General features: G+C 41.7%; 2 protein-coding genes across 6 annotated transcripts in view; both read right to left on the bottom strand.

Moving 5' to 3' along the window:
• Positions 1-43: 43 nt before the first annotated feature.
• On the bottom strand, positions 44-2888 carry kcnj11 (potassium inwardly rectifying channel subfamily J member 11). The gene has a single exon (XM_069721764.1). The coding sequence runs from the start codon at positions 2396-2398 to the stop codon at positions 1259-1261; it is 1140 nt and encodes a 379-aa protein (XP_069577865.1). The 5' UTR covers positions 2399-2888; the 3' UTR covers positions 44-1258.
• A 660-nt stretch (positions 2889-3548) lies between these two features.
• The window catches only part of abcc8 (ATP-binding cassette, sub-family C (CFTR/MRP), member 8), a 55202-nt gene continuing 30983 nt past the window's right edge, over positions 3549-27767 (bottom strand). For 4 of the 5 annotated variants that reach the window (XM_069721746.1, XM_069721748.1, XM_069721747.1 and 1 more), the window contains 22 exons: positions 24128-24160; positions 23202-23240; positions 22067-22165; positions 19736-19820; positions 19285-19365; positions 17867-18004; positions 17391-17516; positions 17125-17221; positions 15423-15670; positions 12091-12257; positions 11155-11382; positions 10647-10739; positions 9858-9960; positions 9348-9461; positions 8519-8639; positions 8270-8400; positions 8099-8177; positions 7855-7963; positions 6773-6876; positions 5291-5424; positions 4411-4473; positions 3549-3811 (listed from right to left, as the gene is read on the bottom strand). In XM_069721746.1, coding sequence (XP_069577847.1) covers positions 3674-3811; positions 4411-4473; positions 5291-5424; positions 6773-6876; positions 7855-7963; positions 8099-8177; positions 8270-8400; positions 8519-8639; positions 9348-9461; positions 9858-9960; positions 10647-10739; positions 11155-11382; positions 12091-12257; positions 15423-15670; positions 17125-17221; positions 17391-17516; positions 17867-18004; positions 19285-19365; positions 19736-19820; positions 22067-22165; positions 23202-23240; positions 24128-24160 — 2530 coding nt within the window. In that variant the 3' untranslated portion in view covers positions 3549-3673. Of the gene's footprint in view, positions 3812-4410; positions 4474-5290; positions 5425-6772; positions 6877-7854; positions 7964-8098; positions 8178-8269; positions 8401-8518; positions 8640-9347; positions 9462-9857; positions 9961-10646; positions 10740-11154; positions 11383-12090; positions 12258-15422; positions 15671-16597; positions 16668-17124; positions 17222-17390; positions 17517-17866; positions 18005-19284; positions 19366-19735; positions 19821-22066; positions 22166-23201; positions 23241-24127; positions 24161-27767 lie in introns of all 5 variants that reach the window. The other variant, XM_069721750.1, reaches the window with a different exon arrangement.

Here is a 27767-nt window from a genome sequence, read left to right as displayed (position 1 = left end):
CAGACCTTAGCCTCTGTATGGAGGATTGGATTTATAATTCTCCTTGTTTATTTATTTTAATTTTTTGTTTTTTGTTTTTGCAGGGTTCTTCAGTTCTGGCTCTTGTTTTTATGTATTTTAATTATTAACTAAGTTAAAAGCAATTTAATATTTTAAGCTCTGCGGATTATAATCTAATAAAAGAGAGAAATGCCACTCTGTCTCTGTGTCTTTTGTAAGAAGGTCTTTGTGTGAATTATGCTGATAAAGTATAAAGCATTTCTTGTGTGTAATGTCATGGAGAATAGGTTATGTTTACGGGGAAACTCAACCAACTTTTCGCAAGAGGGTCAATTTACTCGCCACGGGACCTTAAACTCAGCCTGTGGAAACACTTTGGTAAAGCTTTCTTAATGAAGGAGCTTTGAGTGGAAGAGTGAGTGTCGGTGTGTCAGTTTGGGCTTCAAGACTTTAAATTTCTGTTACCGAAAGCTTGTGAAATAAACTGAGGGCGTGAAAGATGCTGTTGGTTGTAATATGGGAATTGTAGGACTTCTTAAGTTTGATCCAAACTTCAGCTGTATGTTTGGAATGTTTCTGCTTCTGCTGCACTGATTTTTTTTTTTTTTTATCGTCGTTTACTTAATCTTTCTCTCGTGGATGGAAAAGACTTCTCTCATTGCCGGTATAAAGTTATCATTGTAATGAGAAATTGCAATCCAGAAATGTAAAAAAAAAAATACGTTCTGTTTTCTGTGGTTTAATGTCACCGTTGCAGCGAGTTCTCATGATTATGTCAGCGTCATAAAATCAGTCAAGCACCCAATTTAATGCAAATGCAACACTGAATCGTTGCACTGTTCCTTTAAATCGTTTTTTTGTTGTTGTTTGTTGTTGTGGCCTGTCCATCTACAACACACTTAGCATTAAGGTGACTCTGATTCTGATTAAGCATTCTCCTTTATTTAGATACATGCAGTCACTCTTAATTAGAAAAAAAAACAAAAAAAAGCGATTCACTCAAATCTAGCAGTCACATCTCATAACCATCAGTCCATTCCATCTTTGTGCGTTTTCACACTGAACCTGAGTTAAACAGTGTGGTGATGTGTGCGTACATTTGGCTGCATAGAGAGAAGTCAAGTGGATTATTGATTCTGCGTAATGCATGACTTATTTCTAATAGAATAGGCTAAATTGTCCATTAATAATCCTCGAGCCCAAACAGTTTATTCTCATACAAAATGATAGCAGACACGGTTTACATAAGATCATCAGTTTACTTGCTCTCCATCTTGTCCCGCCGCCTTCTGACAGACGCCCGCAAGGTGACGCCCTCGTTCAGTTTAAACTGAGCGATGCCACCTACTTCGTCCAGTTTCTTTGCGCTGCAGCACGGTGTCGGGACCTTCACGGTGTTACCGAACTTGGAGTAGTCCACGGCGTACATGCCGTCCTCCTCGGATACTGTTGGCACGAAGCGCTGTCCCCACAGGATCTCCTCCGACACGTAGGAGGTCCTGGCCTGCATGGTGATGCCGGTGGTCTCCACCACCCCCTCCAGCACCGTGATCACCTCGACGTCCTCGTTCAACAGCTCGGAGGCTGACATATCGTACAGAGGGCTGTCCTTGTCGATCACGTGGCAGATGATGAGGGGAGACACCAGGAAGACGCCGTTGGTACCCACCGGGTTATCCATGTGGATGTCGATTTGGTCCAGAGGAACCACCTCGCCCTCGTCTGTGGTGGTTCTCCTGACCACCTGCATCCGCACGGTGGCGCTGATGATCATGCTTTTCCTCAGGTCGCCAATGCGGATCATGAAGCACAGCTTGTTGTTTCGGACTGAGATGACGGCGTGCTTGCTAAAAATGAGCGTCTCTGCACGCCGGTTGGCCTGTGCAGTTTTCATGAAGATGCAGCCGAGCATGATGGCGTTGATGACCAGTCCGACGATGTTCTGCACGATCAGGATGATGATGGCCGAGACGCATTCCTCTGTGACCATACGGCCTCCGAAGCCGATGGTCACCTGGACCTCTATAGAGAAAAGGAAGGCGGAGGAGAAGGAGTGAATGTCCGTGACGCACGGGACAAAGTCGTCTCCTCTCTGGTCCAAGTCGCCGTGCGCAAAGGCAACAAGCCACCAGACCATCGCGAAAAGGAGCCAGCTGCACAGGAAGGACATGGTGAAAATGATGAGCGTGTGGATCCATTTTAAATCCACTAGAGTGGTGAACACGTCCTGCAAGAACCGGCCCTGTTCTCGGATGTTGGTGTGCGCCACATTGCAGGTGCCGTTCTTGGCGACGAACCGAGCCGTTCCCGGTTTCGCCTTAAACTTTGGCTGCAGAACATCCTCAGCCAAACGTGTCAGCAAGTAATCCTCAGGAATGATTCCTTTCCTGGACAACATAGCGCTCCCATACTATGTACCACAGTCTTTTTTTGCTTTGAAGCGCCCGGCTGATTTTTTTTTTCTCCCCCCTCTCTCCCGGTGCCTTTTCTTACCAGTCGGTGTCGGCTCCTCAGCAACTGTCACGCGCAGGGAGCGTCGTGTTGGTCCTGTTTTCTGGAGGTATGTGTGCTCATCACGTTGCCTCCAGATCGGGCGCCTCTAGCGCAAGTCCCATGAGAAGATTCTTCCAGCTCTGCAGCTGCCGCCGTCACTCAAAGCATCGACCTACCGGGCAGAAATGTTCTACGCGGCCCAGTCCCATCGTGAATCGCCACGGGACGCACTCGCCGCCGTCTCGGGCGTGAAGCAAATTCAGTGCGATGTAAAATGTTGCTGGGCCCCTGAGCTGAGTTTGATCACATTTGGATGAAGATGCGGGCTTCCGTGGCGCAGTTGGCTCTGTGCTGACTTCGCCACCTCACTACAGCTCGATTACGTGAGATGGAGACGTTTTGAGGTGGAGAGGCAGTCCCTCCCCCCCACCATCCGTGTGCTGCCCTTCCTGTGAACTTCAATGAGAATGCAGGAGATGACCCAGTGCACATTAAAACGGGTTACTTGTGCCGACTTAACCCTACAGGCAGGTCATCCTTTGAATATAGAATGGCTTAAAAAAAAAAAGGGCACTCTACACGAAATCATCCTCAGGCTATTTGTTATAAACGTCAGCTTTCTGTTAATGTATGAAGCTGTTGCTGTTCAACCACAGGAAATGTTTTTTATTCACCTCCAGTCCCGTTTTCAGAATCTGCTGGGCCCTTTTTTCTTTTCATACCACCCACAGAAAGGCTTCAGTTTACAGGCTCCTCTTGCAGCCATATAACTTTCTAACGTCAGATGCCAGTCTTGGCTGCAGCAGGTGCAGCCTCTCTTCCCACCATGACACCCCTGAGTGCGCGAGAAACGATCACTAGGTTTCTGGCTCTTTGCCTGGACAGTATCATGTGTTTTGTCAGCTCTGCTCCGGGTCGTTTCAAACCTGCAATGAAGACTCCACTGTTTTGCACAAAGCACTCAGTCTCACACACCCACACTAAACACACTTTTATCACTGCAGCCATCACCACAGTCCTTTCCCCCCAAACAACCCTCAACACACATCTTTATGACAACTTGTGTTTTATTAACAAAGCATTAACATTTGTTTTTTATGTACAAATATAATACATGATTAAAAAATAAAAGGAATATATTCCCATGGGACAATTGCACTTCTAAAGTCTTCCTTTAGCGCTATTTGTCTGCTCGCACGAAGGAGGCGAAGATGCTGTCCTCCTTGTCCAGCAGGGCCTGGGGTCGGTCGTACTCCAGGATGATCCCCCGCTTCATCACAATCACCAGGTCGGCATTCAGGATGGTGTGGACGCGATGCTGCGCAGGCGACGGGGAGAAAGTCATTACAGCACCGAGCAGCCCAAAGAGACATCAGAGAGCTTCCACTAAATCAAACTGACACATTGTAACTCCAGCCAGTTTAATAGATTGTATATAGATGAAGCCTTTCGATTTCGACTGAGTTAATAACGTATGTTTCTGATAAACCACTGCGGCTTTGCTTTAAAACTGGCTATCATATCGAAGTAGGAGCTCAAATGAGAGGTTACTGTAGCATTTCCAAGTCATAAGATTTACTCTTTTTTTTATTGATTATTTCATGAGAAATTTCTAATGTCAACAATTATGACTTTTCAACATCCATGATTTCTCTTTTTAAATTCTCTATAATGAAATAACTGTAAAAAAAAAAAAAAAAAAAAAAAAACTGGTATCTGCTCTGAGTCCCCCTTTCCTCTCTCACCTTTTTTCATTTTCAGCACACTGCGCATGTATCTGCTGCTTTGCATCAGTTTACAAGAAATGCAGCAGCACAGGATGAAGGTCAGCAGTCTCAAAGGACTTAGCAGAGCTGTATGCACTTTCAGAAAAACAATGCCCAGAGCGCTACCACAGTACGGGGGAGACATACTCACTGCTATAGTAACCACTGTTCGGTCAGCAAAAGCCGTCATCACCACTTTCTGCAGGATGCTCTCCTGTGGAGACGAAAGGCAGAGCGAGAGCATGTTGGTTCAAACAAACATGCTTTCATCTTTCATCTCAAAACAAAGAACCCTTTAAAACAATTTTAATCTCCTTAATGGTGGTAAAAAAAAAAAAAAAAAATTCAAAGTCCCTTTTAGAAGCATATTTGTCAAACTGTCACCTCTTTGGGACATTATCTTGTCCCTGATTTAAAGCTCAACTCTGCAGCGATGTCCTCGGGAAAACAGTGTTATTGTAAACTTGAATCAGTGCTCTTTGTGACCGATAGTTCATGAGAGCCTCTTAAGCACGAAGGAGCCATTTGGTGATTCTCCCCCTCAGGCTCCTACTGAGCTAAGTGTGATACTTCTATCCAAGTCTTCCTCCTCCACTCCTGCATTCTGTTTATACTCTTCTTATATCATAAAGAGTCAGTTAAAGGTGCAATCCGTGGTCCAAACCTGATCATGAATGGTCACTCCCAAAATAACACATATTAATCAACAAAATTTGAGTTACTTAAATTGCTATTAATCTTTTAAATTCCTGTTTAAAATGAGTTAAGAGCCAAAGAAATGCATTTTATCATATTATTTTATGACAAAGTCTGACTGGCCCTTTAAGGCAAGAAGGTAATGTCTCCTTTTCCTTCATTGTTTTTTGTTGCCCTGCCAACAGATGAAAATTCCCTTGTGAACTTTGCCTCACCTCTTATCTCCTTCACCTCCTCTATCTGTTTTTTTTTTCCACATTTACTTAACCTCTCTTTGCACCTCCTCTCCACTTACTGCCTCAAAAGAGGTTCCTCTGGATAAATCACACACTGACCGTTGCCATGTCGATGGAGGCCGTGGCTTCATCCATGATGAGGATGCTGCTCTTCCTGACGAAGGCTCGGGCCAGACAGAACAGCTGCCTCTGACCCTGACTGAAGTTTTCTCCTCCCTCTGTCACCATGGCATCTGAAAAAACAAACATAGACTTTAATACATTTAGTTTAATAAAAATAATGCACAGCCAACATTCATGTACTCTTATATACTTCGTCATCAGCAGATGCACTGTTTCATATGCAGCGCATGAAACCTAACAATGACTACGAAGGGTGAAGTTAATTGGCCACCAAGTCTTGGCTTACAGATCAATATTTTATTGATTTCCCATGTTATTATTGATGAAGGTCAGGTTATACAATATGCATGAAGACCCAAACTGCTCTCCAGTGATTTATGAATCAGTATCCAGGTTGTTGTTTTTTAAAGTGTCACATGGGAACAGTCTGTCAGTGGAGCTACCAGGACCAGGACCAGTAAACAGTGATTCTATTTAGGAAAGATGATTAAAATGCATATTATTTAGTGTTATGCATTAAATAAGTATATAAGGAGGCTTGGATTTCTCCCACTGTACATTTATCTCTATAAACGCCTCATTACTGCAGCAGCAAAGACTCCTGCTGGCTCACTGCACAGCAGACTGCAGCAACATAGACACTCTACTGTTACTTCTACGAAATTAAAAGACTTTAAAAGAAATTTAAATAGCTCAGCTTCAATATGCAACACCCTGAAACACACACAAACACACGCGTTTGTCAGTGTCACAAAAAGGTAAATGAAAGAAGTTTTATGTTTCCCAGAAGCGACCGAGGCAGAAATACATCAGGTGAGATGAGCAGCAACTGGTTCCTCTGTTTTCTCGTGACAAATTGCAGAGGATGACAGACACAAAAGAACTGAGTGATCAACTGCAGACCAGCTAAAGTAAACCTGGGTGCAGAGAGGAGGCCACACACATCAGCATACCAAGCATTCATCGTGTGTGCGGGGGGTCGGTCTAATGAAGAGGCTCTCAAGCTAATATCCGATCTGACTGTGAATCTGTTGCAGCCTGAAACCGTCAGGACTCCTCTGTCAGACCGCGCTCGCATGAAGCAAGCCGAGACGGAGCGGCAGCATAAAAGATACGCCGCAGGGAGTTCAAAATTGATGCTCACGTAACCCGATACAGGAGCGTGATCTTTGTATGGAGACACTCGAGCAGCTGACAGAAATCCTGACCACAGTGTTGCATGTGACCCCCAGCAAGGACTTATGGTGTATGTTGTGCAGATCATTGCGAACCCAGTTTACTTATAAATATATACATTGGAATGTCTTTGCATGTATGACAATATCGACACACACACACACACACACACACACACACACACACACACACACACACACACACACACACACACACACACACACACACACACACACACACACACACACACACACACATGAAAACAAACGCAGATGCTCTCACCAAGGCCTCCTGGAAGTGTTTTAACAACAGGCTTCAGCTGAGCAATCTCCAGAGCTTCCCACAGCATCTCATCTGTCGCCTTCTGCTCTGGGTCCAGGTTGAACCTGAACACACACAAATACGTACGCGTGCACATGCTTCATTTAGGGCCACGGCTAACAATGACTTTATGGTTGATATCATCTGCAGGTTATTCCCTCCTGTAATTTGGTTTATAAAATCACAACAATTAAAAAATATCCATCTCAATATTCTAGAGTCAAAGGTCATGCCATCAAATATCTTGTTTTGTCCAACCAACAGGCCTAAACCCCAAAACAATGACTTCACTGCATAAAGTAAGAAAAACAACCAGCAAATTATCACATTTGGGAACCTTAAAGGTGAAATATGTAACATTTTAAGTTAAAACAATTTCAAACTGTGAAGAAATTATTCACAAAATGTGAATTAATAACAGTTATTACACTGTGTAGAAGATATCTATGTATTCTGTTGCAGACTTGTCTACTGAAGTGGAAAAATTACATCAAAGTGCCAATAGCTGCAGTAAAACGTGACTTGTTTATATTCATCTGTAAATTCTTCCCCAACCTTAACCATCCCCCTCCTTCAAAGACAACATCAAAGCTAACATCCAATTTCATCATGATGCATTTGAAGCAGTGTCTCTGATGATTATGTAATGAACACTTCAATAACAGGAGTGAAGTCTCTGAGCCAGTTCAAACAACTCGAGCCGACACATCGTGCTGTCGTCACTCTGTAGGGACGGTTGACGTCAGAGCCGACACAATGTACTTTTATTTAATTCCACCAACTGAAATAAGATGCAGTCTGACAGCATCATGGAGCTTTTCTTAAAAGTCCTCCTTATCTGTTGTTCTACAGCACGACGAAGCTTTTATGTTCGGCGCTGCTGAGCTCTAAAAATAAACCTCTTCAATGGAGTTTTCAGAGGAATGTCCTCTTATCGAGATTCAGCGGCCCTCCCATTTCAGATAGGTGTCTTTGAAGTGTGTCAAAGTTTGCCAACTGCTCGTCTCGCAAATCTCATCTGCTGTAATGCGTCTTCACTGTACCGGATGGTGCCACTGAAGAGGGTGGGGTCTTGGAGGATGATGGACAATCGAGACCTGAGGGTCTGCAGAGGCAGTTTGGAGATGTCAATGTTATCGATCACAATCCTTCCTGTGAGAGGAAGACACGTTTAAAAGAGAAACAGATTTTATTTGACAGTAAAACCTTTTTTGTGTGCTAGTTTTTAATCCTGTTATCTTCGTTACATGTACAGGCTCATGTGAAGCTGAAGAGCTGAAATTTTACCCTCAAACATGTCCACCATGCGGAAGAAGGCCAAGGAGAAAGAGGATTTGCCGCTGCCAGTTCTGCCACAGATTCCCACCTGAAAACAAACAAGTTAGCATCATAATTAATCAGCAGTACTCAGTAATTTAAAGTACTCCTCTTTTCACCCACACTGTTTTCCTGCATTACCTTCTGACCAGGGCTGATCTGTGCGTTGACATTTTTGAGCACGGGCTTCAGCGTGGCATCGTACCGGACGCTCAGGTTCTGGATCTTGATCTCTCCCTGCCGGGGCCAGCCGTCAGGGACCTGAGACACAGCTGAGACGCACACATGGAAACATCACAGGAATTTTGTTTTGATCTTTTCACTACTTGATAATTCAGAGAAAACCCACTGCAGCTGTTGGATATACTGTTTCTGCCTTGCTGCACTTACTGAGGAGTCCCTCGTAGTTCTCTGGCTCAGTTTTGAGCAGTCCGTTAACCCTCTTCACTGAGCCGAGCTGCACCTCCATGTCTGCCAGGTTACGCACCATCCAGTTAATATAGTTGGACACCTGTCACATTAGGGGAGAGGAAGAGAGTTCAGATTTTCATGACCACGAGATAGTTCCAGAAAATTGTTTATATGATCTTATCATTTTCTCACACCCCAAAGAAACATTTAGTTCTTCATTTATCTGAAATCTGAATGGGCACCAAAAATATAGTGAAACAGAAACCGGTTTTACCAACTGCAACTTGAAACTATAAGAACTCCAGTTAACATTAGTTTTATATAGACTTCAACCTTTTACAAAAAAAAAAACCTGAAATCTGCTTACTTTAAAAAGATTTTCAGTTGGTTTCAACATTACTTTTTCCATACCTACACATCTAAAAGTTAATATTTTTACAGCTGTAAGAAAAGAAATGTCTCATAACATGCATATATATATATATATATATATATATATATACATAACTCACATTTAAACAAAACAAGAAATGCTATTTCCGTAGAATTGTGAATGTTTTAGAATATTAAAAACAACCTGATAAATTCTCTTCTCCCCTTTTTTTAATCACCAAAGCTCAAAATACTGAGTTGCAAAAATAGCTGAAAATACTAACTATGATAAAAGCTAGACCAAAACACTTTGTATATGATGCTTTTAATTCTGAAAAAGTTTGTCAGTAATGTAGAATATGCACTATGTCAACTATAATGTTTGAAAACCTTAAAGACTACTGGTCAATAAGCAATAAAAGACACCCGCTCTCACCATGAGTGCGTACGTCAGGCCGAGCCCCACCAGACCAGGGGACAGCTGGTTGTAGAGAGAGTTAGTGATGGAGGCCACAGCTGCCACCAACACCACACAGGCTCCAATGTACTCCTGCGGAGGCAGACAAAGTCAACATTACAGAGAGACGATAACGCTCCGATGAGTAATGGAAGAGGGTAAATTACATAAAAATAGGTCCATTATTGCAGAATGGTTTATTGTCAACACACTTAACAATGGTGAAAACGCGTATTTTCTTTTGCATCCTCGCACACACATCCATAAACGTCCTCTGCTGCTGTGAAACACGGAAGCCAAATGAACTGCGAACGTACAGTCGATACATAAAACATGACAATAAGAGGATGGGAAATTCTGTATTTCAGCATCCCAACAGAGGGAGCCGTTACCCAGCAACATGGGCAGAGACGTGGATAAGCTGCCTGACAAACAGCGAAGCAGAACGCATGTGAACATTAAAGAATTGAGCGGCAGACGGCTCATTACCATGCGGACCTCCAGCCAGCGGTTGGCGGCCATGAGGAAGAGAGAGGCGATGTTGTTGGCATCGGTGAACTGCAGTAACCTCTGTCTGAACCGGGGCTCGAACCTGCCAACGGAGAGGGTTTCATTCATGTTATTTTATTATGTCACCAACACATTTTCCAGTTGCCATTCTGACTGGTTTATTGTCAGTGTGAGTCAATTACAGAGTAATGGTCGAATATCATTACAGCTATTGAAATTGAAATCCATTAGAGCAGCCATAAGTTACAAAAGCAATAATGTTACTGCAACATTGAGTCTAAAGAAAAAGCTCGAAGCGTCAATTGTTTTTTTTTCTCCATTTTATGCACGTAGCTACAGTCATTGCTGATTGGTGACCAATCCTCAACACTGCACCTGAACGCCTCCTGTGTAGCCACACAGAAGGACTTGAATCAACATTTCAGAAGCAGACATCCACATGTAACAATGCTGATTCCTACACTTCCCATCATCCAATGGAGTAGTGTTTTTTTGTCTGCTACATGCCTGTGTATGTTAAACTCCACACCCAGCCTATGACGCAGGTTTTGTCTTCAAGTAAAATTCAAAAAGACCAAATTCTCAGATTTGACAAACAATCCACTGAGTAACAGAGGAAATTATACAAGTTTGTCAACATTTTTGTCACGCAATCTGTGTAGTATAAAAGACAACCTCGAGCCTCTTGCACAATGTTGTACTATTACTGCTTTCAAGTCTGTATTGTTGCTGCTGTGAGGGAGGAAACACACAGAAGTTAGTCGTTACCTGAGTGCCCTTATAGTGGTGAGACCTTCGACTGTCTCAGAGAAGTGGGAGAGCAGAGGGAGCTGGGTGCTGTCCTCCAGCTGCTGCAGGTCCCTGACCAGAAGACAGAGGAGACGGTGGAGAGGGAAATATCAGCTGAAGCAGAGTTCAAATAACATCAGCCGTAAACTTGGATGTGGATGAAAACGAAAAAACACAATGAGATCAGGGTCAATAATGAGGTATAATTAAGCCTGTGGCACATAAATATGCAAAAAGACACCCTAATTTGAGCATTTCTTTTAAAAGAGTTAAATCTAAATAATTACAATTTTGTATTTCCTCCCACCAAATGACATTTCTCCATCCATTTGTTCTCCTCTAAGTAGCAGAAGTTTGGTTTCACTTCAGAATCAAATGAAAACAAAAACATCAATAGGATAAGACTTCGTGGCAGCCGCGGACCTGATTACAACATCGGCTGATGACCTCCGTCCCTCCGTCCCTCCGTCCTACATGTCGGACTCACCTCGAAGCCACCCGGAAGTATTTCTGGATGAAGTAGCAGGCGACGGCGAGCGGCAGGAGGGCGATGAGGAAGACGGGCGTCACGTAGGAGATGACGCCCAGGGCGGACACACACAGCAGGGTGGAGCGGGCGAGGCACTCCAGGGTGGTGGGGATGTGCTGGTCGATTGTGTTGGTGTCCGTGGAAAACCTGTTGAGGATGCTGCCGAGGGGAGTCGTCTCAAAGAGCCTGGAGGGATGAAGAAATAAAAACAAAACTCAATTAATTATGAATTGAGTTAATAATGAAAATAATGTAAATAAAAATAACGTACAAAAGGTCAGTATAAACAATGATAGTTGATGTGGTGACATTTTGTTATTTACACTTTTTACTTAAGTAGTTAATTTTTAGTTTTTATGCCATTTTCTTTCATGATAAGATAACAATTTACACGCAAAATTTCTAATTTCATTTTAAAACGGCATCATTTTACCAGGTCATATTCTCATAATATTTAAAATGATTAAAATCTATAGTTATATTTTGGAGATATACACAATAAAAGACGATAAAAATGTAACATAAATCTGCTCCGAGTCAGCTGGTTCACTATAACGTTTTTCATGTGAAATATGTTGTTTAGTTGCTATGTTACGTGTGTTCAGCTGCATGTGTGAGTGTATACAGAACATGTAAACGTGTTATGTGCTTGAGCATGTTCAGGTAAGTGATGTCTCCTGGGTTTTGTGTAAGAAAAGCAGATGGTGCTCTGAGTAATGAGGTGAAAAAAGACGCTTTTAACTGTGTTCGCTCTTATAAATGATCTGTTATAGCACACACACACACACACGCACACGCACACGCACACACACACACACACACACACACACACACACACACACACACACACACACACACACACACACACACACACACACACACTGAGTGTTGTACCTCATAGGGGCCAGTATTATCTTGTTGAGCAGGTTGTGGTGCAGCTGCTTGGCCACTTTGAGGCCGGTCCACTCCACAGCTACGGAGGTGGCGAGACAGAGGATGATTCCCAGGCAACACAGCACACTGAACACCGACAGATACCACGAGTGACTGAAACCACAGTCCTACAATACAGAGAGAGAGAAAGGGGTGATTAAAGACATAACCACAACTCTGAATGTGTGTGTGTGTGTTTTAAAAGGGGAGAAAGCGCGGGTGCGTTGCTGCCACTCAGCTTGCTTGTACTGTGATTATAAGCATAATTAAACTCTGATGCTGGTTAAAGATTAGCAGTCTGATGTGACAAAAGCCAGGAAAGCTTTTAAAGCTATCTGGAAACAAACCAACGAAAAAAGACTGATGCTGTCGTCTGCTCCACTTCACTGTGTGCTCGACTTTATTCTGCCTGAAGCTTTTCTGTTTTCCTTACTGTCAGTTCTGTGTGTTGTGTTTATACCATTAGCTTTTGTTCTTGCTTCTTAAACGTCATTCTTACATGAGAAAATGAGTAAACATTGAAAATGTAAAGAAAAAAGTCACCCCATCACTGTATTAAAAAAGCAGGATTGAACCCTGCTATCATTCCCTCATTAACTGTCAGGTCATTTGGTACATGGACTTTATTCATATTTCATTTCAGAGACATGAGACAGACTTAAAAATGTATCACAAATGGTTATGATTGATAAACATTAATGATTGAGGGAGAAGCCTCAGCTCTTTAAAGTGTCTCTCAAAGCAAAGCAAGCAGCAACAAGGCTGAGGAATAAAACGTCCCTTGATAAACATACATGAACATTAAATCTTTGTTAAATCACTAAACATACAATATAAGGACGAGGTTGCTCTGGTGGAGGAAGCTGCAACAAACAGTGATGGAACAAGTATAACAGAGTAAAGATTGTTTAACAGTGGGGGTGTTTTTCTTAAACAGATTTTTTTTGTCTTAAGTACTTTCACACAGAGTGTGAAGAATAGCGAATAAAGAGCGACATATTTTTTGTAAGAGCTTTCACCCATCGAATAAAAAGGCATCAACCAATCACGTTGTGTGGAAGCCGAAAGGGCGTCATATCCAAATTCATGGCTGACCCTTTTGATTAGCAAATAATTCTTAATTTTAGTACACTGAAAAATAGGAAGTCCAATCACTACTTTAATTGGAAATGAGCTATCAGGACTGTTCTAGTAAATTATAGTTTCATGACATACTGCTTAAAATAAGTCTTCTATATCGAAGTATTAAATATGTTTTGCACACATGTTCCTGATAGTTAAAGGACCCTCAAATAAAGATGCTTATCAGAAAAAGGCGAGTGATGTTTACTTCAATTTAGTCAACTGATCTGAACTGAAAAAGCACTGGATGATCCATTTATACTACATAAATTAGATATGATTTTACTTTGTTAAAACCACAGTTTTTGCAGTGCAGGTGCTCATCACACAGACTGATGCCTACTGCGAGCATCAGGAATTTACACCTTTGCTCCCAGAGTCGACGAGGACAGAAACTGCACATGGTCTGTGTCTCTACGGTGAAGTGAACATGCAGTAAAAACCTCTCCTTGTGCTATCAGGCGAGTATGCGGTGGGTATGTGAAGTGGCAGTTTGTGTGTTTGATAGCAGAACAGGACTTCTGAGTGTCCCCACGTGGATCAGTGTACAGCACAGCGTAGATTAGATAAACTTTGACAAAGACAGACTGAAGCTCAGCCAAATAAAATGTGCTCGGTCTTCAAGCCAGAGATTATCTGCACTGAGCTGCACATTCAGTGTGTGTGTGTGTGTGTGTGTGTGTGTGTGTGTGTGTGTGTGTGTGTGTGTGTGTGTGTGTGTGTGTGTGTGTGTGTGTGTGTGTGTGTGTGTGTGTGTGTGTAAGTGAGAAAAGTTGGAGATGACCGCTGGAGTTTGTGTTTAACAAGACGATATGACTTTCAAGCAGCCTTTATCCCAAGCTGAATCTGCCTGCAGCCTCTACATGACCGTGTGAAACTACAACACAACAAAGAGACACACACACACACACACACGCACACACACACGCACACGCACACACAGACACGCACACACACACACATAATGGTGTCGCTTTACTGGTCCTGGAATATGATAACCTGCCAACAGCTGGTGACCTCAGAGTGTGAGCGACGCAGCTTAATCCTTCTTACCCGATGTATATTGTATTTATATGCACATGTGACTCTGCTTCCTCTGAATGTGTGTGCGTTTTCTGGATACTTGTGTGTGGATGTTAGAAACTATATTGGGGAAGAGGGCACAAAAAAGTCAAGCTCTAAGCAGAATAAAGGGAAAGGAAAAATGCTATAGCTGTCAAATCCTTTCTATCTGTTCTATCTGTATCCTACATCTATCTGCTGTAAATAGGAGGAGGGTTAACTTCAGGTCATATCAGCTGAGACTTTGTAGTTTAATGTGAATGACTGCAGATATAAACTCACTGTGAATCTACATGAATTAAAACCACGGGTCTTTTACATTCACATCAATCCTCGAATGTCCTCCAACTTTAAAACCGTTTTATAAAATGCTTTTTCATTTTGACACTGACTCTGCGTTTCTGCAGTTTTAATATGCAGATGAGGCCGAGCTGCTGCTGCTTCAGGGTGTGCTGGTGAACGCGCCATCTGGAGTTGGCAGCGTTTGTTTGTGTTTTAGGTCAGAGATTCACTGCGGAATTCGTAACAAAACGGTTATGTAATTTCACTTGGACGTGATGTGATTAATTGTTTTCTAACTCTGTTTGGAACTGATGATGCCAATTTGTTTCTCAATTTATCCATTAATAATTTGGTCTATAAATTGTAATGTCAGAAAATAGTGAAAAATGCCCCCAAACCAAAGATATTCAGTTTATTATCACATCACAAAATATGTCCCAATATTTTTGGTTCATTACCCTTTCAAATGAAAAGGTGCCAGAAGTCGTTAAGTCACAGTTAAGTATGAATTTGTCTCATCTGAACATATTTTTGTGGGCAAAAGACACTAAATTATCCAGTGTTTTATGTAGGGCAACTTTTTTCTATTTTTACCCACTCTGTTCATCTGACAAACCCTCTAGATTTATCTTGCGACCCACCGGAGGGGTTTAGACTTCCAAAAAACACTGACATCTGATGCAGGAGAAGAAAAGCAGCAAATCCTCATAACTGAGAAGAATTAGACAATGCTTTGACCAACACAATTGAATTGTGCTTCTTTAATGCAGCGACAATCGAGAGGAAAAAAAGATCTCGGACAAAAACTGAGCCATTCATCCTCTCACCTGAACGACGGTACAGTTGCGAGCCATGGCGTCTATCTTGGCCGAGATTACATGCGACGTCCAGTGTGCCAGCCAGTAGTCGATGGCGACCATGAGGGAGTGTTTGAACAGCTGAGACAGGAGCAGCAGGGTGAGCAGGAAGAGTCCGGCAGAGGACAGGTAGGTGCTGCAGGAGCGCCAGGGGATGGTGGTTCGCTGACGCATCACCTGCGACAGGTTGTCATCATCTTCGCTCTCCACAGATTCCTCTGGGGTCGACACAGAGGTGAGTTAAGATATTACAGAGACTTGGTTTAGTTTTTTGCCAAGTTATTTCATTTTGGAGGGAATCAGTTGCGTTTTATTTTTTCCCTGACACAGTTTTTCTTACCTTATGCTCAAATGACTTAATTTCTGAATTTTACTGAGCTCTCCTATGCTGTGTCTCATGACTCAAATACTCTGACATTTCTGAGGTTTCTCCTCTTACTCTTTTCCTTCCATGATAATTCATTATCTACATTTTCTCGCTTTGTTTTCTTTCTCTTTCCTTTTCTGACACATTTCTCAGATTATTTTTCCTCCTGTGTGTGTCTAACAAACCATTACTGGCACAGGAAAAGAAAAGAGAAAAAAAAAAAATCCAAGTCCAAAAGATAGGAGAAACCACAGAGAGAAGTATGCTTCAGGCTACAGCATCTATGCGACACCAAGCAAGATACTCATTCCGATGAATGGCAGATTTTACCGGAGCAACAGAGCAGCCATGACAGACTAATTAGGGGTAAGGAGCAAACGTGAATGACCTCCCGCCTTCTCCCCACCCCTGATGTAAATATATCACATCATATCGTGCAGCAGGCTTTGGAGCATGAGCCTGCACGTGGGTGTCTGGGAGGCCTAGACATGCTGGCGGCAGATAGGAAGCAGGAGACTAGAGGAAGAAAAGAAAGAATGACTGGCAGGGGAATGAAAGACTACTGCTACTGTCAGTCATGCTCGCATTAAGTTGGCTTTCAGGAGCAGGAGAGCCAAATGTTTGGGGGGAAAAGCAAGAGAAAGAAAAGACTAGACGGATGGTAAGACTTTAAAATGGTGGGAGAATCTGACGGATCTGTGATTTCATCACAATGCCACAAACGTGTTTTTCTGTTTTTTCTTTTTTTCTTTTTTCAAACCATGCTTTCTGGCCACACCTTCTCGATCGAACACGAGGGCAGCACCTGGTGCTGGAGCCATTGCGCAAGTCCACCCCGGGGTGCCACCAGCACACGGGAGACAACACAGAACACACATAAAGAGTACAGCCACTGCACCATAGCACCTTCCACGACAGTCGCACATTCAGCAGCAGAGACACACACAGATAAATGATCAGATTCAATGTTTAACTGCAGCAGGACGTAATGTGGTGACATGTCTGGGTGCTGAGAAAGTCAAAGAGAAGCAAATAGATGAGACGCCAAACTGCGAGAACAAAAAGGTCTAGCGTATTTAACAATAATGCAATGTTTGCATTGCATAGACAGGAAGTCATTCAAATCCCTGCAGATATTAAAGAAGGTGTAAACATGAAAAATAAGCTTGGTAAACTTAAGCTTTAATGTAGCAGGTGCTGCTGCTCAGAAACAAAAGGAGTAGGGGGGTGACATCCTGCATTTATCATCACCGGGATACAGAAACATTTTAATCAGGAGAGTGTGATCATCCTGTGTTCTCTCACCTTCCTCCTCCTCTTCAGTCCTGACAGCCTCTCTGGAGTACATGGCCCTTCGCAGGTTCTTCCTCTCCAGATCGGTCATACCCGCTGCCACCGTCTCCTGAAGCAGAAATGAAGATAAACACTGGATTTGTTTTTTTCAGAAATACTAAAAACTACAATCTGTTAAACAACTATGCAGGTAATCTAATTTAAATTTCCAGCAGCGCTACATTAAATGCACTGGATTAGAGACTCATTAACACTTTGCCTTTGCAGTCGTTAAGCACCTTCTCAAACTCCTGGTCCTGTCTGTGCATCAGGGTTTTCCACTGCTCAAACAGATCCGGATCAGAGTTCTGGATGTCCTTCAGAGTTCCTTCAGTCTGGACGGTGCCATCTTTCATGGCAATAATCTGATTATAAACACACACAGAAGTAGAGAGAAGAAAAAAAATAGTCCGTAGTCAGACAAGACAAAATCAATCTTTATGTGGTTCTGAGACAAACTGTCTGCATCCCAAATGAGACAATAAAACGCCTTCATCATGAATAATATATCAGCATCACAAACGGACAATATAATCATTGCTTGTGAACGATGAAGAGTTAAACGATCTTTAAATTGACAGTTTATCTGGACACACACACACACACACACACACACACACACACACACACACACACACACACACACACACACACACACACACACACACACACACACACACACACACACACACACACACACACACTCTGGTCTTACCCAGTCTGCGTGTGGTAGATACTGAAGCTTGTGTGTGACCAACACCACCGTCCTCTTCTCCTCTCTCAGGATCTTCAGGATGCCGTCCTGCATCAAGTGATCACTCAGGTGGATGTCTAAGGCAGAAAATGGGTCGTCCTGAAAACACAAAGACAGATGGTAAAAAGTTCAAAGGGAGGAGAAAACAAAATAAACTACTTTGGTTGACATCTTAACTATGTCTCTATAGCATTAAATATTCATTATTAAGCAACAATTTAAATCTGGGGGAACAAACATCCTCAGTTATTATTTATTAAGAAACTGACAGTCAAAACTTTAAATGATCTATTACTGTGAGGTTGTGTTTTGATTCGATTTGAAAGCCTCAAAACCAATTTCCCACTGAAGGACCATCTGTTTTTTTTTGTTGTACAGAGAAATATTCCAATCAGCCTGCATTATTTCTGTTTTGTTTGCCTATAAAATAGCCTGGTATTACCAGACCCAAATTCATGGCATGAATAAATAGTGTCTGGGCACGCTCCATTGGGGATTGTTTCCAGTCGTTGCATCCTAATGGGCATTGACCACCATATGACATTTGTTGAGCGTAAACTGTACACAACAGAGACCCTCCTCCTGTGAGCAGCCACTTTTAAAAAGTTGAGGCATTGTTTTGGCTCCGGCTTCAATTGATTAACATTTGCTAGCCTTGCTACAAGTTTTCCCATCGCTGTCACTGTCACCATCGTTGGAACTACATTTCTCTTCAACATCGTCGCACTTAGCCACTCCAACTGACCAATGATCTATGCACACTTTAAATTGGCCGCGCAAACCTTTATGCAAACAGGGTTTCCAGACTGGCCATTGAAAGCAAACACTTCATTTCTGTCTTTATTAGAGCTGCTAGTCGATCAACAGCAGCTACAACTACATTTAGGAAGAAAAAAAGCTTCATTTCGTCACCACATGGAGTCAACAATACTGGTCGCTGATTGACTAAAATCACAGTGAAGGACAGAGAGCAACCGTCTGGAAGAGCCAAACTGGTAAAATCAATCAGGAAATTTACATTTTCAAAGCTCTCTACTTTGAGCCTTTTCACTTACGTCCTCTTCTGGACCTTCTTGTACGGAATGGTGCACGTGTACTAAAATAATCGAACACAAATAACCCTGAAATATTTCTATCTCATGCTTCGTAAACCATTAACATCGTCTGCCCTGCTGTTTGTAGATACGTCATTAGTAGAAGACTTTAGATTTAAGGAGGTAAGTGAGCATGTTGCTATTCTTGTCACGTAGGACGGCACCAGAAATAGAATCACATCCGAATTTTCTTAAGTACCACTCTAAATACTGATCTAAGGAGCAAAACAACAACGGAAGCCATCACTTTGATCGATATCTTTGATCGTCTGTGTGCAGACTCACCAGAAAGACGACGTTGGTCTGCTGGTACAAGGCTCTCGCCACACTGATCCGCTGTTTCTGTCCACCTGAGAGGATGATGCCCTGCAGCAGAGGACGGGAAAGAAGAAATCACTGCAAGGTTCCACCAGAAAGATGAATGAACAACACAATGACATCCAGAAATAGGTGTGGCCCCCAAAGAAACAGAGGAGATCACAGTTTATTTCCTACATTATTGGTGCATGAAGATATCCAACATGACTGTGCTCTGGCTGAACAAGGTCAGACCAGCTCACACAATCATCACATACTGTACAGTACATCGCTGTACAGTAACGATGACAAATGATTCTGCAACATAACAAGCCAAAATGGGAGCTACTGCCAGATATGGAAAATAGAGAAGAAGAAAGATGAATGAACAACACAATGACATCCAGAAATAGGTGTGGCCCCCAAAGAAGGTACCGACCCGCTCCCCAATCTCCGTCTGGTCCCCCTGTGGAAGGATGTCAATGTCGGGCTGGAGAGAGCAGGCTTCGACCACAGCGTTGTATCTGGTAGACAGAAACAGAGACAGAATGTAGATGAGGACAGAGAGCAGCCTTTGATAGTAGCCAGAAGGAAAGAGTGGCCCTGCTCATTATTACCTTGCTGTACAATAATCCAGATAATATATTCATTGGAATGATACAAATCTTCCATTAACGTTTGCGTAACACGTCTCAGAGGAGACCCCGTGAACACTGTCTTGAAAGGTTTTTGCCCAAAAGCAGTCGATCGTACTCGCTTCAACAAACACTGGAGCGGATTAAAGAGGGGAGAGACTCACTGGGAACAGACTAACACTGCTGCATAAGTCATAAGTCATGTTTTTTTCATTCAAACATATCAGAGGCCTACACTTTACATTAAGGGCAACCCACTCTTGAAGATACATTTCAAATGTGTGCCACACTCAATTTCACATGAGAGTTTGACAGCTCTGTGACTGCTGGAGGTGTGCACTAAAAAGTGGGGATGACTCAGAAAACACTAAATTACTCCGTTATAAATACCCTGAATTGTGTTATTGAGTTCCAAACTTTTTTCACATTGAGGTATAATGTTCACTATGTTGACTATTTTAGTTAGCATTCTAACATTAGCTAATTATCACTAAACTGAACAAAAAGCTGAGGTGTTTGAAAATATCATTAGTTTTGCAGATATTTATTCATAAACCAAAGCACTGGGCAAATTTGCACAAAAAAAAATGACGCAGCAATGAACATGGCAGGTTACTTATGAAAGCCTTGACTAAACAAAACAGACTGGAAAACCATGGAATCAATCCTCTGCAGCCCAAATGTTAATCCATCTGGAATTCCCCAGATAAAAGACACAGCGTGACTTGATGGCGGCGACAGCGAGAGAGGCAGCCCTATTTTATTGAACATCTCTATGGCAACAAAGCATGGCAGTCCATTAGATATATTTTACAAAAACAAAAACAAACAGTCCATTAGATATATTTTATAAAAACAAACAGTCCATTAGACCCACAGAGATACTGCCCGAGCCGTAAATACACGGAAGTGACCTTTCAGAAAAAAAACATTTGCTGCAAGGATGAAAATCTTGAGTAAGTTGAGTTAATTAAAGTGTGTAATTTGATCGTGCCAACGCAGGAGAATACAGCAACCGAGCTGCCCAACTTCTGCCAGACAAAATCCTGGCCCGGGCTGTGGAAGTGTCAGGAGGGTGTATTTGCAGATTCTTTTCCAGGACTCAAACTATTGACTCAATCAGGCATCCCATTTATTGCAGTGGCCTCCGGGCAGGAGAAAGGTTGTTGGCTCTACTTTGGCTTAACAGCGCGGCTTGACAGCTAATAGATTACCTTGTTATAATGAACAACTCTGCGGGTCAATTTAATGAAGCTATTTCATTGTGATCACAGGTGTCAACGCAACAACAAAATTACATTTAATAACCAATGTAAGGAAGACTTTTAATACTCTGGAAGTGTACTTTATGGTCTGAAAAGTTTTCTCAAATGTTTTGCACATCCACAAACATAAAAATGAAGAAGTGTAAAATGATTAAAACAAGAGTATGCAATGAAAACCACATGGTTGGAACGCATCCTTCAGCAATCAACTATGGACTAAACTCAGTTTATTAAGTACACCCAGGTAAGATTAATACAGTGTGATGCAACAGTCACGCAATAAATCCTCCAAGAAGGTTATAAGGTTCAGTTTTTGTTGAAACGGTTTCAAGAGGCTTCACTCTCACTGTGGAGACAGCAGTTTGTGGTTCTGTAGAATTACATAATACAAATTATATCTGATATTTATGTCCATGAGGCAGACTGAATGCACCTCCTTTGAACCAATCTGACCTGCAGTGTGTTATTACCTCATGAAGAAACAGCTTTTATTTTCATATTTAGGAAGAAAAAAAACAGAATATGTCTGTTTATGCCCTTTCTAGTTCAGTACTTTTCCCAATTTGTGTGTTAATGATTAATTAAAAGTATTTCTCATTCTGTCCTTTTAACAGCACCAACAGACCCTGTTTTGAATCGATTCAATTTTTTTTGTCATCTCTCTCCTGTCAGCTCTTTAATGAAGGTATAAAATGACCAAAAATGATGACAGTACTTCTGGTTAAGTCACATCTGTTTGTACTTGCAAAGCACAGCACTCTCATCGACCTAATCAACAGCAACCACGTAGAAGTAGAAGCCTGGTGAGGATTAAACCAAAAGAGAAGCAAGTTTCACACCAATTTTTTTAAGTGCACAGTGAGATCTTACCTTGATTTTATCATGGGCATCTCAAAGGTGATGTTCTCCACCACGGTGGCGTTCAACATCCAGGGCTTCTGGGAAGCGTAGGCCACAGCGCCTCTCTTGCTACCAGATATTTACAACACATGCAGAGGTGTCAAACAAACACAATAATCTCTCACTGTGTGATATTTTACTTGTTAATGAGTCTTTTGTTTTACACACAGGTTGAGGTTAAAAGGCAGTTCAACTTCGGAAACACAGGGACTCCCTCAATGTCAGAGGCTGGTGCATAAAAGTAAGTCCAGTTGATTTGTGGAGTCAATATGCAGGCGAGGGTTTGGGGCAAGTATGCAAGCAGAGTAACTACACCAGCTTATGGTCTCCTCTGCTGTTAAAAGGATAGTTTTTGTGTGGCGGTTATATGAGGTACTTATCCAAAGTCAGTCATTGACAATTTGAAGAAGCAGGCAGTTGTACCTGCGAATTAATGTACGGTACTGCTGTGAGCGGGGTCAGCAACAAAACATTGTAGACGCATAAAACAAGGTCACCCTAAAAAAATCTATATCAGTTTCACTGCTGCAACTTTGTTGTCAGACAACCTTTTTTTGACAAGGTGGTGGACCATCATATCAATCTATGATCTCTTCAAAGCCACCAGAATCCTTTGGAAAAAACACACATCTGACCTTAAAGGACAGGAGTTGCTGGTCTGCTGCCGCCTCGATCTGTTGGCTTGTTTTATTGTGTGACTTTGGTGGTAGTTAAACATGTTAATTCAGATCCAAACTAAAAACAAGCATCGTTCCATTTTTGTTAAGGGGCTCTGGTGGATTTAAGAGAGCGACACAATGGCTTCAGTTCCTTGTTGGAAAGGGAAAATCAATGTAAACTGGTGAAAATATTCTAGATAGAGAGTACACATGAACTGGTATTTATATATTTTGGTCTGCCTTTTTTTAGGTGGGCAAAATACGTTTTGTTGGTGACCTCGTCTACAGCAGTACATTGTGAGCCGGTACTTGCTTCTGTTGACCCCCATCCACTGCAAGTGACACATTCATTGTGGGTAAGTACCTCGTACAAGCCCACTTAAAAACAAAAGCAATCCCTTTAATGATGCGTCTCCATGGAGACTGCATGGCATTTCTAAGCTCACCTGATTTCTCCATCACTGGCTGCATCTTTGTCTGTGGGACTGCAGAGAAAATAACAAACACACAAGACATATTAAGAGACACAATCAAAAACAATTACATAAGCACTCTTCCCCCTGAAATAAACAGATTATTGACTGCACCCTTAATAATAGGTAACGTACACACACACACACACACACACACACACACACACACACACACACACACACACACACACACACACACACACACACACACACACACACACACACACACACACACACACACACACACACACACACACACACACACACACTAACCAATATTCTCTTCCCTCACTATAGCAATCATATCACTGCTCAAACACAAACAGGCCAAACACTGACCTACATGAACACGTCTATCATTTCATCAATCATTTTTAAAGATTCTATTTTATGTCAAATATGAGCTCGGTAATGATTTATGTGCATAAAAAAGCAAAACAAACATCCCAGGTAATGTGACATTATTAGTGTGATGAGGTGCTAAAACATATTGAATTATTCTTACATTGGGTTTATGACGTTGCAGGGCTGTCAGTTGTATTTGTTTTAAAACACAACATAAAGCTGTCTCTATTCAATGTGCTCAAACACACACATGTACGGGTTAGCTAAACCAGAGACAAATATAAGCTGTCAACAGAGTTTTATTTATGATACTGATTCATACTATTTGTTACTGTTTCTGTGCAACAGCTGAGTCAAATCTCTTTCCTCCCATCCACAACAGTGTATTACAGTTCACAGCAGTTATTTAAAATGTTTCAGTTATGTAGGCTGTGAATATTTTTAGCATATCTGAGAGCTTTGGTTTGAAAATATTCTTTCAGGCTTGACTAAAAATACATGACGGTGCTGGTTCATGGGTTTGGGATTTTTCAGTCTGGATTTTTAGCATTTACCTTTCATCTCCCTCAGACTCCAAGACTGGCAGGCTGTGAAAAATAGAGAAAAATATACATATATTGTTGAAAGTGGCTTTAATTCTGTAAATGCTGTGTATTGAAAGTTGGTCAAAAATACAGTAAGATCTCCCAGAGGCCAACAGAAGCTTGTGAATGGTGGCTATTTACTGTCAAACTCACAAAAAAAACTTTATTCTTGTCTAATTATTGGTTCAAAATGTACACACATAATTATTTTGATAAATAATTATTTAAAATTCATTAGAATTTAATTGGCTGCACATGCTAAGTAAAAGCTGCAGCGTATTTTTAGCTTTGTATTTGACACCTCTCTCAGCCGTTCTGAAGGTGACAACCAGAGAGTGAGGGCTGATTTATACCAGTTTACTGCAGCCACTTTAACCCTCGTGTTGTCCTCAGGTCAAAATGACCCGCAGCTGTGTTCAACCAAGTTCTATTTTATTTTCAAATTTTTTTGGGATCATTGGTGACAAGGAGGCTGTGAGGGTTTCTTTAAAGAATGATGACCAATGATCCCAAAAAATATTAAAATATAGAAATAAAATAGAACTTGGTTGAACACAGCTGCGGGTCATTTTGACCCGAGGACAACAGGAGGGTTAAAACAGCAGCCAATACAGCACCAGACACCACAGCTGTTAGGAGGGGAAGTGGCGACTGACACTTAAGAAGCTCTGACATGTTGCCCTTGGACATGTAAACATAGCTGATTCAGACGGTATAAAAAGAGAAAGAAGCAAACGGGGTTAGCAAATCTCTCCAGGAGGTGTTAAGGCAAAGTGATGATTTAGTTTATAGAAAGAAAAAAAAAAAACATAGCTGTATATCTGTAATTTTGATTTAGTTTTTTTTTCCACTAAAAAAAAAATCTTTATCTATAAAAAAATAATGTTTGTAAAAAACAAACATTAGTGAGACAAATGTGACAGAAAGGGCCAATAAAAAAATAATTTGGAATGAGCAACTAATGTAAAAAATAATCAATACAAATCCCATTAAATGAAAATAAAACGGAGCAATGTGCAGACATTAATCATTAAAAAGAAAGAAAAGAAAAGAAAAGAATAATTTGAAATCATAGATGACATTAAATTACATTTTATTATTCTGATAATATGCAGGTTGGTTTTTTTTGTATCTTGGCACCATGATACCTTTTGCTGTGTTTTAAAAAGGAAGGTGAAGACTGTCAACCTGTCTGATATTGAACCTGAGAATTAGGTTAGAAGAATGAAAAAGATGATAGGACAGAAAGAAGCAACAGACCTCATGTATCTAAATATAACAAAATGGCTTTAAACTGTAAAGATTTCACCAAAAATGTGAAAAAACATGATGAGAAATGACATTTTTTGTCAGTAATTTCCTCAGGAAACTGTGAAGTTATCCGCAATCAGCAGCCAGTAAAAACCCTTTAAGTAAATAACCTCATCAGAGCTCATCACCTAATGACACTTAAAAAGGCCTAAAGCCTGAATGGATGTCTGAAATGTTTTAATCATGCAGCCAACAGGCTAATCATGTTTTTGTGTCTAATTCAACCCCTGAGGGAGATTTTCACTTCATAACACCTGGAAGGACTCAAGGTTGTGCTAGAGGACAGTTTGTGAGGGAGTCCCGTTGGACAGTTTCTATAAGCAGAAAGAAACTCAAGTCTAATCTTCAGCCTGAGAAACGTCCCGCCTGTCTTCATTAAACTTAAAGTAAAGCCCTAATCATTCAAACTTAAACCCCCTGATGATGACGAAGAGTAATGGTGCATGTTCGCCATTTTTATTCTCTTGCACATGGTCTTCATTCTTCTTTGTAGATAACTGAAACCAAGCAAATGACCCACTTCATTGATCCCGCGCAGTAAAGTGCTCTTTTCATTCTGTGAAACAGCGGCGTCGCTTTGTTGACGTGCTGCAGTTCATTACTTCAAGAGGAGAGGTAGATTTTGGGGTCATGACATTGCTATTCAACCCGCCATGCTGCCAATCCTTCTGAAATTCTGGACGTGACTGCACACAAACAAGCCACCTGACCTGCAGCACTTGACTGGATGCTGAGGTCACCATACAAATAGTCATTCATTTTAACAACGGAGAAAAATCCCAGAGCAGCTGCCGAACGACCCTCGTGGTAAGATGGTTTTGCCAAGTGACTGAAATAGGTTTTAATACCTGATGAGACTTGATTAGACAAACACATGGAGCATGGTGAGCTCCGACAGGGAAGTGAGATTACGAACACCATCAGCTGTTCAGAAACAGCTGACTCAGAACCACCAACCAGCATTGAACAAGTCAATGACACTGTCTTTATAAGTCTGACAAGCTTGCACGCTCACTCTGCTGCTTTTTCATGCTTTCTACTCCAGGCAGGCACACACTGCTCTCATTTATCCTCTAATACACTTTGCTTTGTGTGTCTTTCTTGCCTGACTGATTTGTATTTGATGCTTTCTGTTCTGTACTGAATCAGTCACAAGCTTTTCAGAATTAATAGGGGGCAACCCTCAAAAGCTGACTCTTCGTCCAAGATACAAGTGTTCATCCACAACAATGACAACAACTAACATGGTGGAAACATGGGGACAAACACCTCCCAAGGTGTGTCTGAATACTTTAGACAAAGTCCAAATGACAGCTTTCTAGTGTCCTTGGGAGACATGAGTGAGCGTGTCCGGCAGTCTGTGGTTTAATCTAATCTGATGTCAGAGGGAGTGTGTCAGTGAGTGTGTGGCTGCCAGGGACACTGTGACGATCATGTCAGGAAGCCTAAACTTAATTGACAAAGTGAGACTGATAGCAGCTCGATTCTGGGTAGTTGACAAGTCAGATGTGGGAGATAAACTCTAATGACTCAGAGAATGCATCTGGCGGGATGTGAGGATTTGCTATTAAAATGTGCTCTGCTTTTCTGGACCCTCGGGGTTTTGTTTTGCCAAAATGTATAAATGTTCACCTCCACCTGCAGCAAGATTAGGACTTTTTCAAAAAAACTCCAGAGGCTGCAAAAAGGGATGACAACAGATACCCAGTCCAAACAACCCAGTCTGCTGGGTGCCTCATGACCGGCTGGTACAACGGGGTCACTTTTAAAACTAAATCAAAATCCAACCGAGCAAACCCAACTGTCACAAAATGACTGAACAAGCAGAAACAGACTGATAATGTGAACATATTGTCAAAGTCCAGAACAGACACCGTCATCGGCCGTCTGACCTGCTGGACTGAGGCGAGCAGATTGACTGGCTGGCCTAAATATTTATCAACATCCCAGTTTATCGGAGTAATAACAAGGATTTCAACTCTTCAGTAGCCTCATTATGCTTACATACTTAGAACTGACTGAATACAGAGGCATTGTGCAAGTGTTTCTATTTTTTTTTTTTGCACAACAGCAAACACTATGTTAAAGCTCACATTTTAATGCATACTCTTTGGAGAGTGGTATTCTGTTAAAATTCCTCAAGATTACAGTGAAGAAAAGATGACCTTATGTTGTACTGAATAGATCACACAGTTCCCAGCTAGAAAAGTATTCAACTTCAAAGGACTTCCGCTGTTCAGGATGAGGATAGACCGGCAAAACGGACTCTGCCAAAGCTGTTTTTAACCCTCCACTCTGT

This window comes from Brachyistius frenatus, unplaced genomic scaffold, assembly GCF_029030835.1.
Source record: "Brachyistius frenatus isolate BFR_SWC_R1_liver_20210118 unplaced genomic scaffold, ASM2903083v1 Contig_272, whole genome shotgun sequence".
Classification (NCBI taxonomy): Eukaryota; Metazoa; Chordata; class Actinopteri; family Embiotocidae; genus Brachyistius; species Brachyistius frenatus.
The sequence above is the reverse complement of the archived record's forward strand: the minus strand, read 5'-3'. Positions and strand labels throughout refer to the sequence as shown.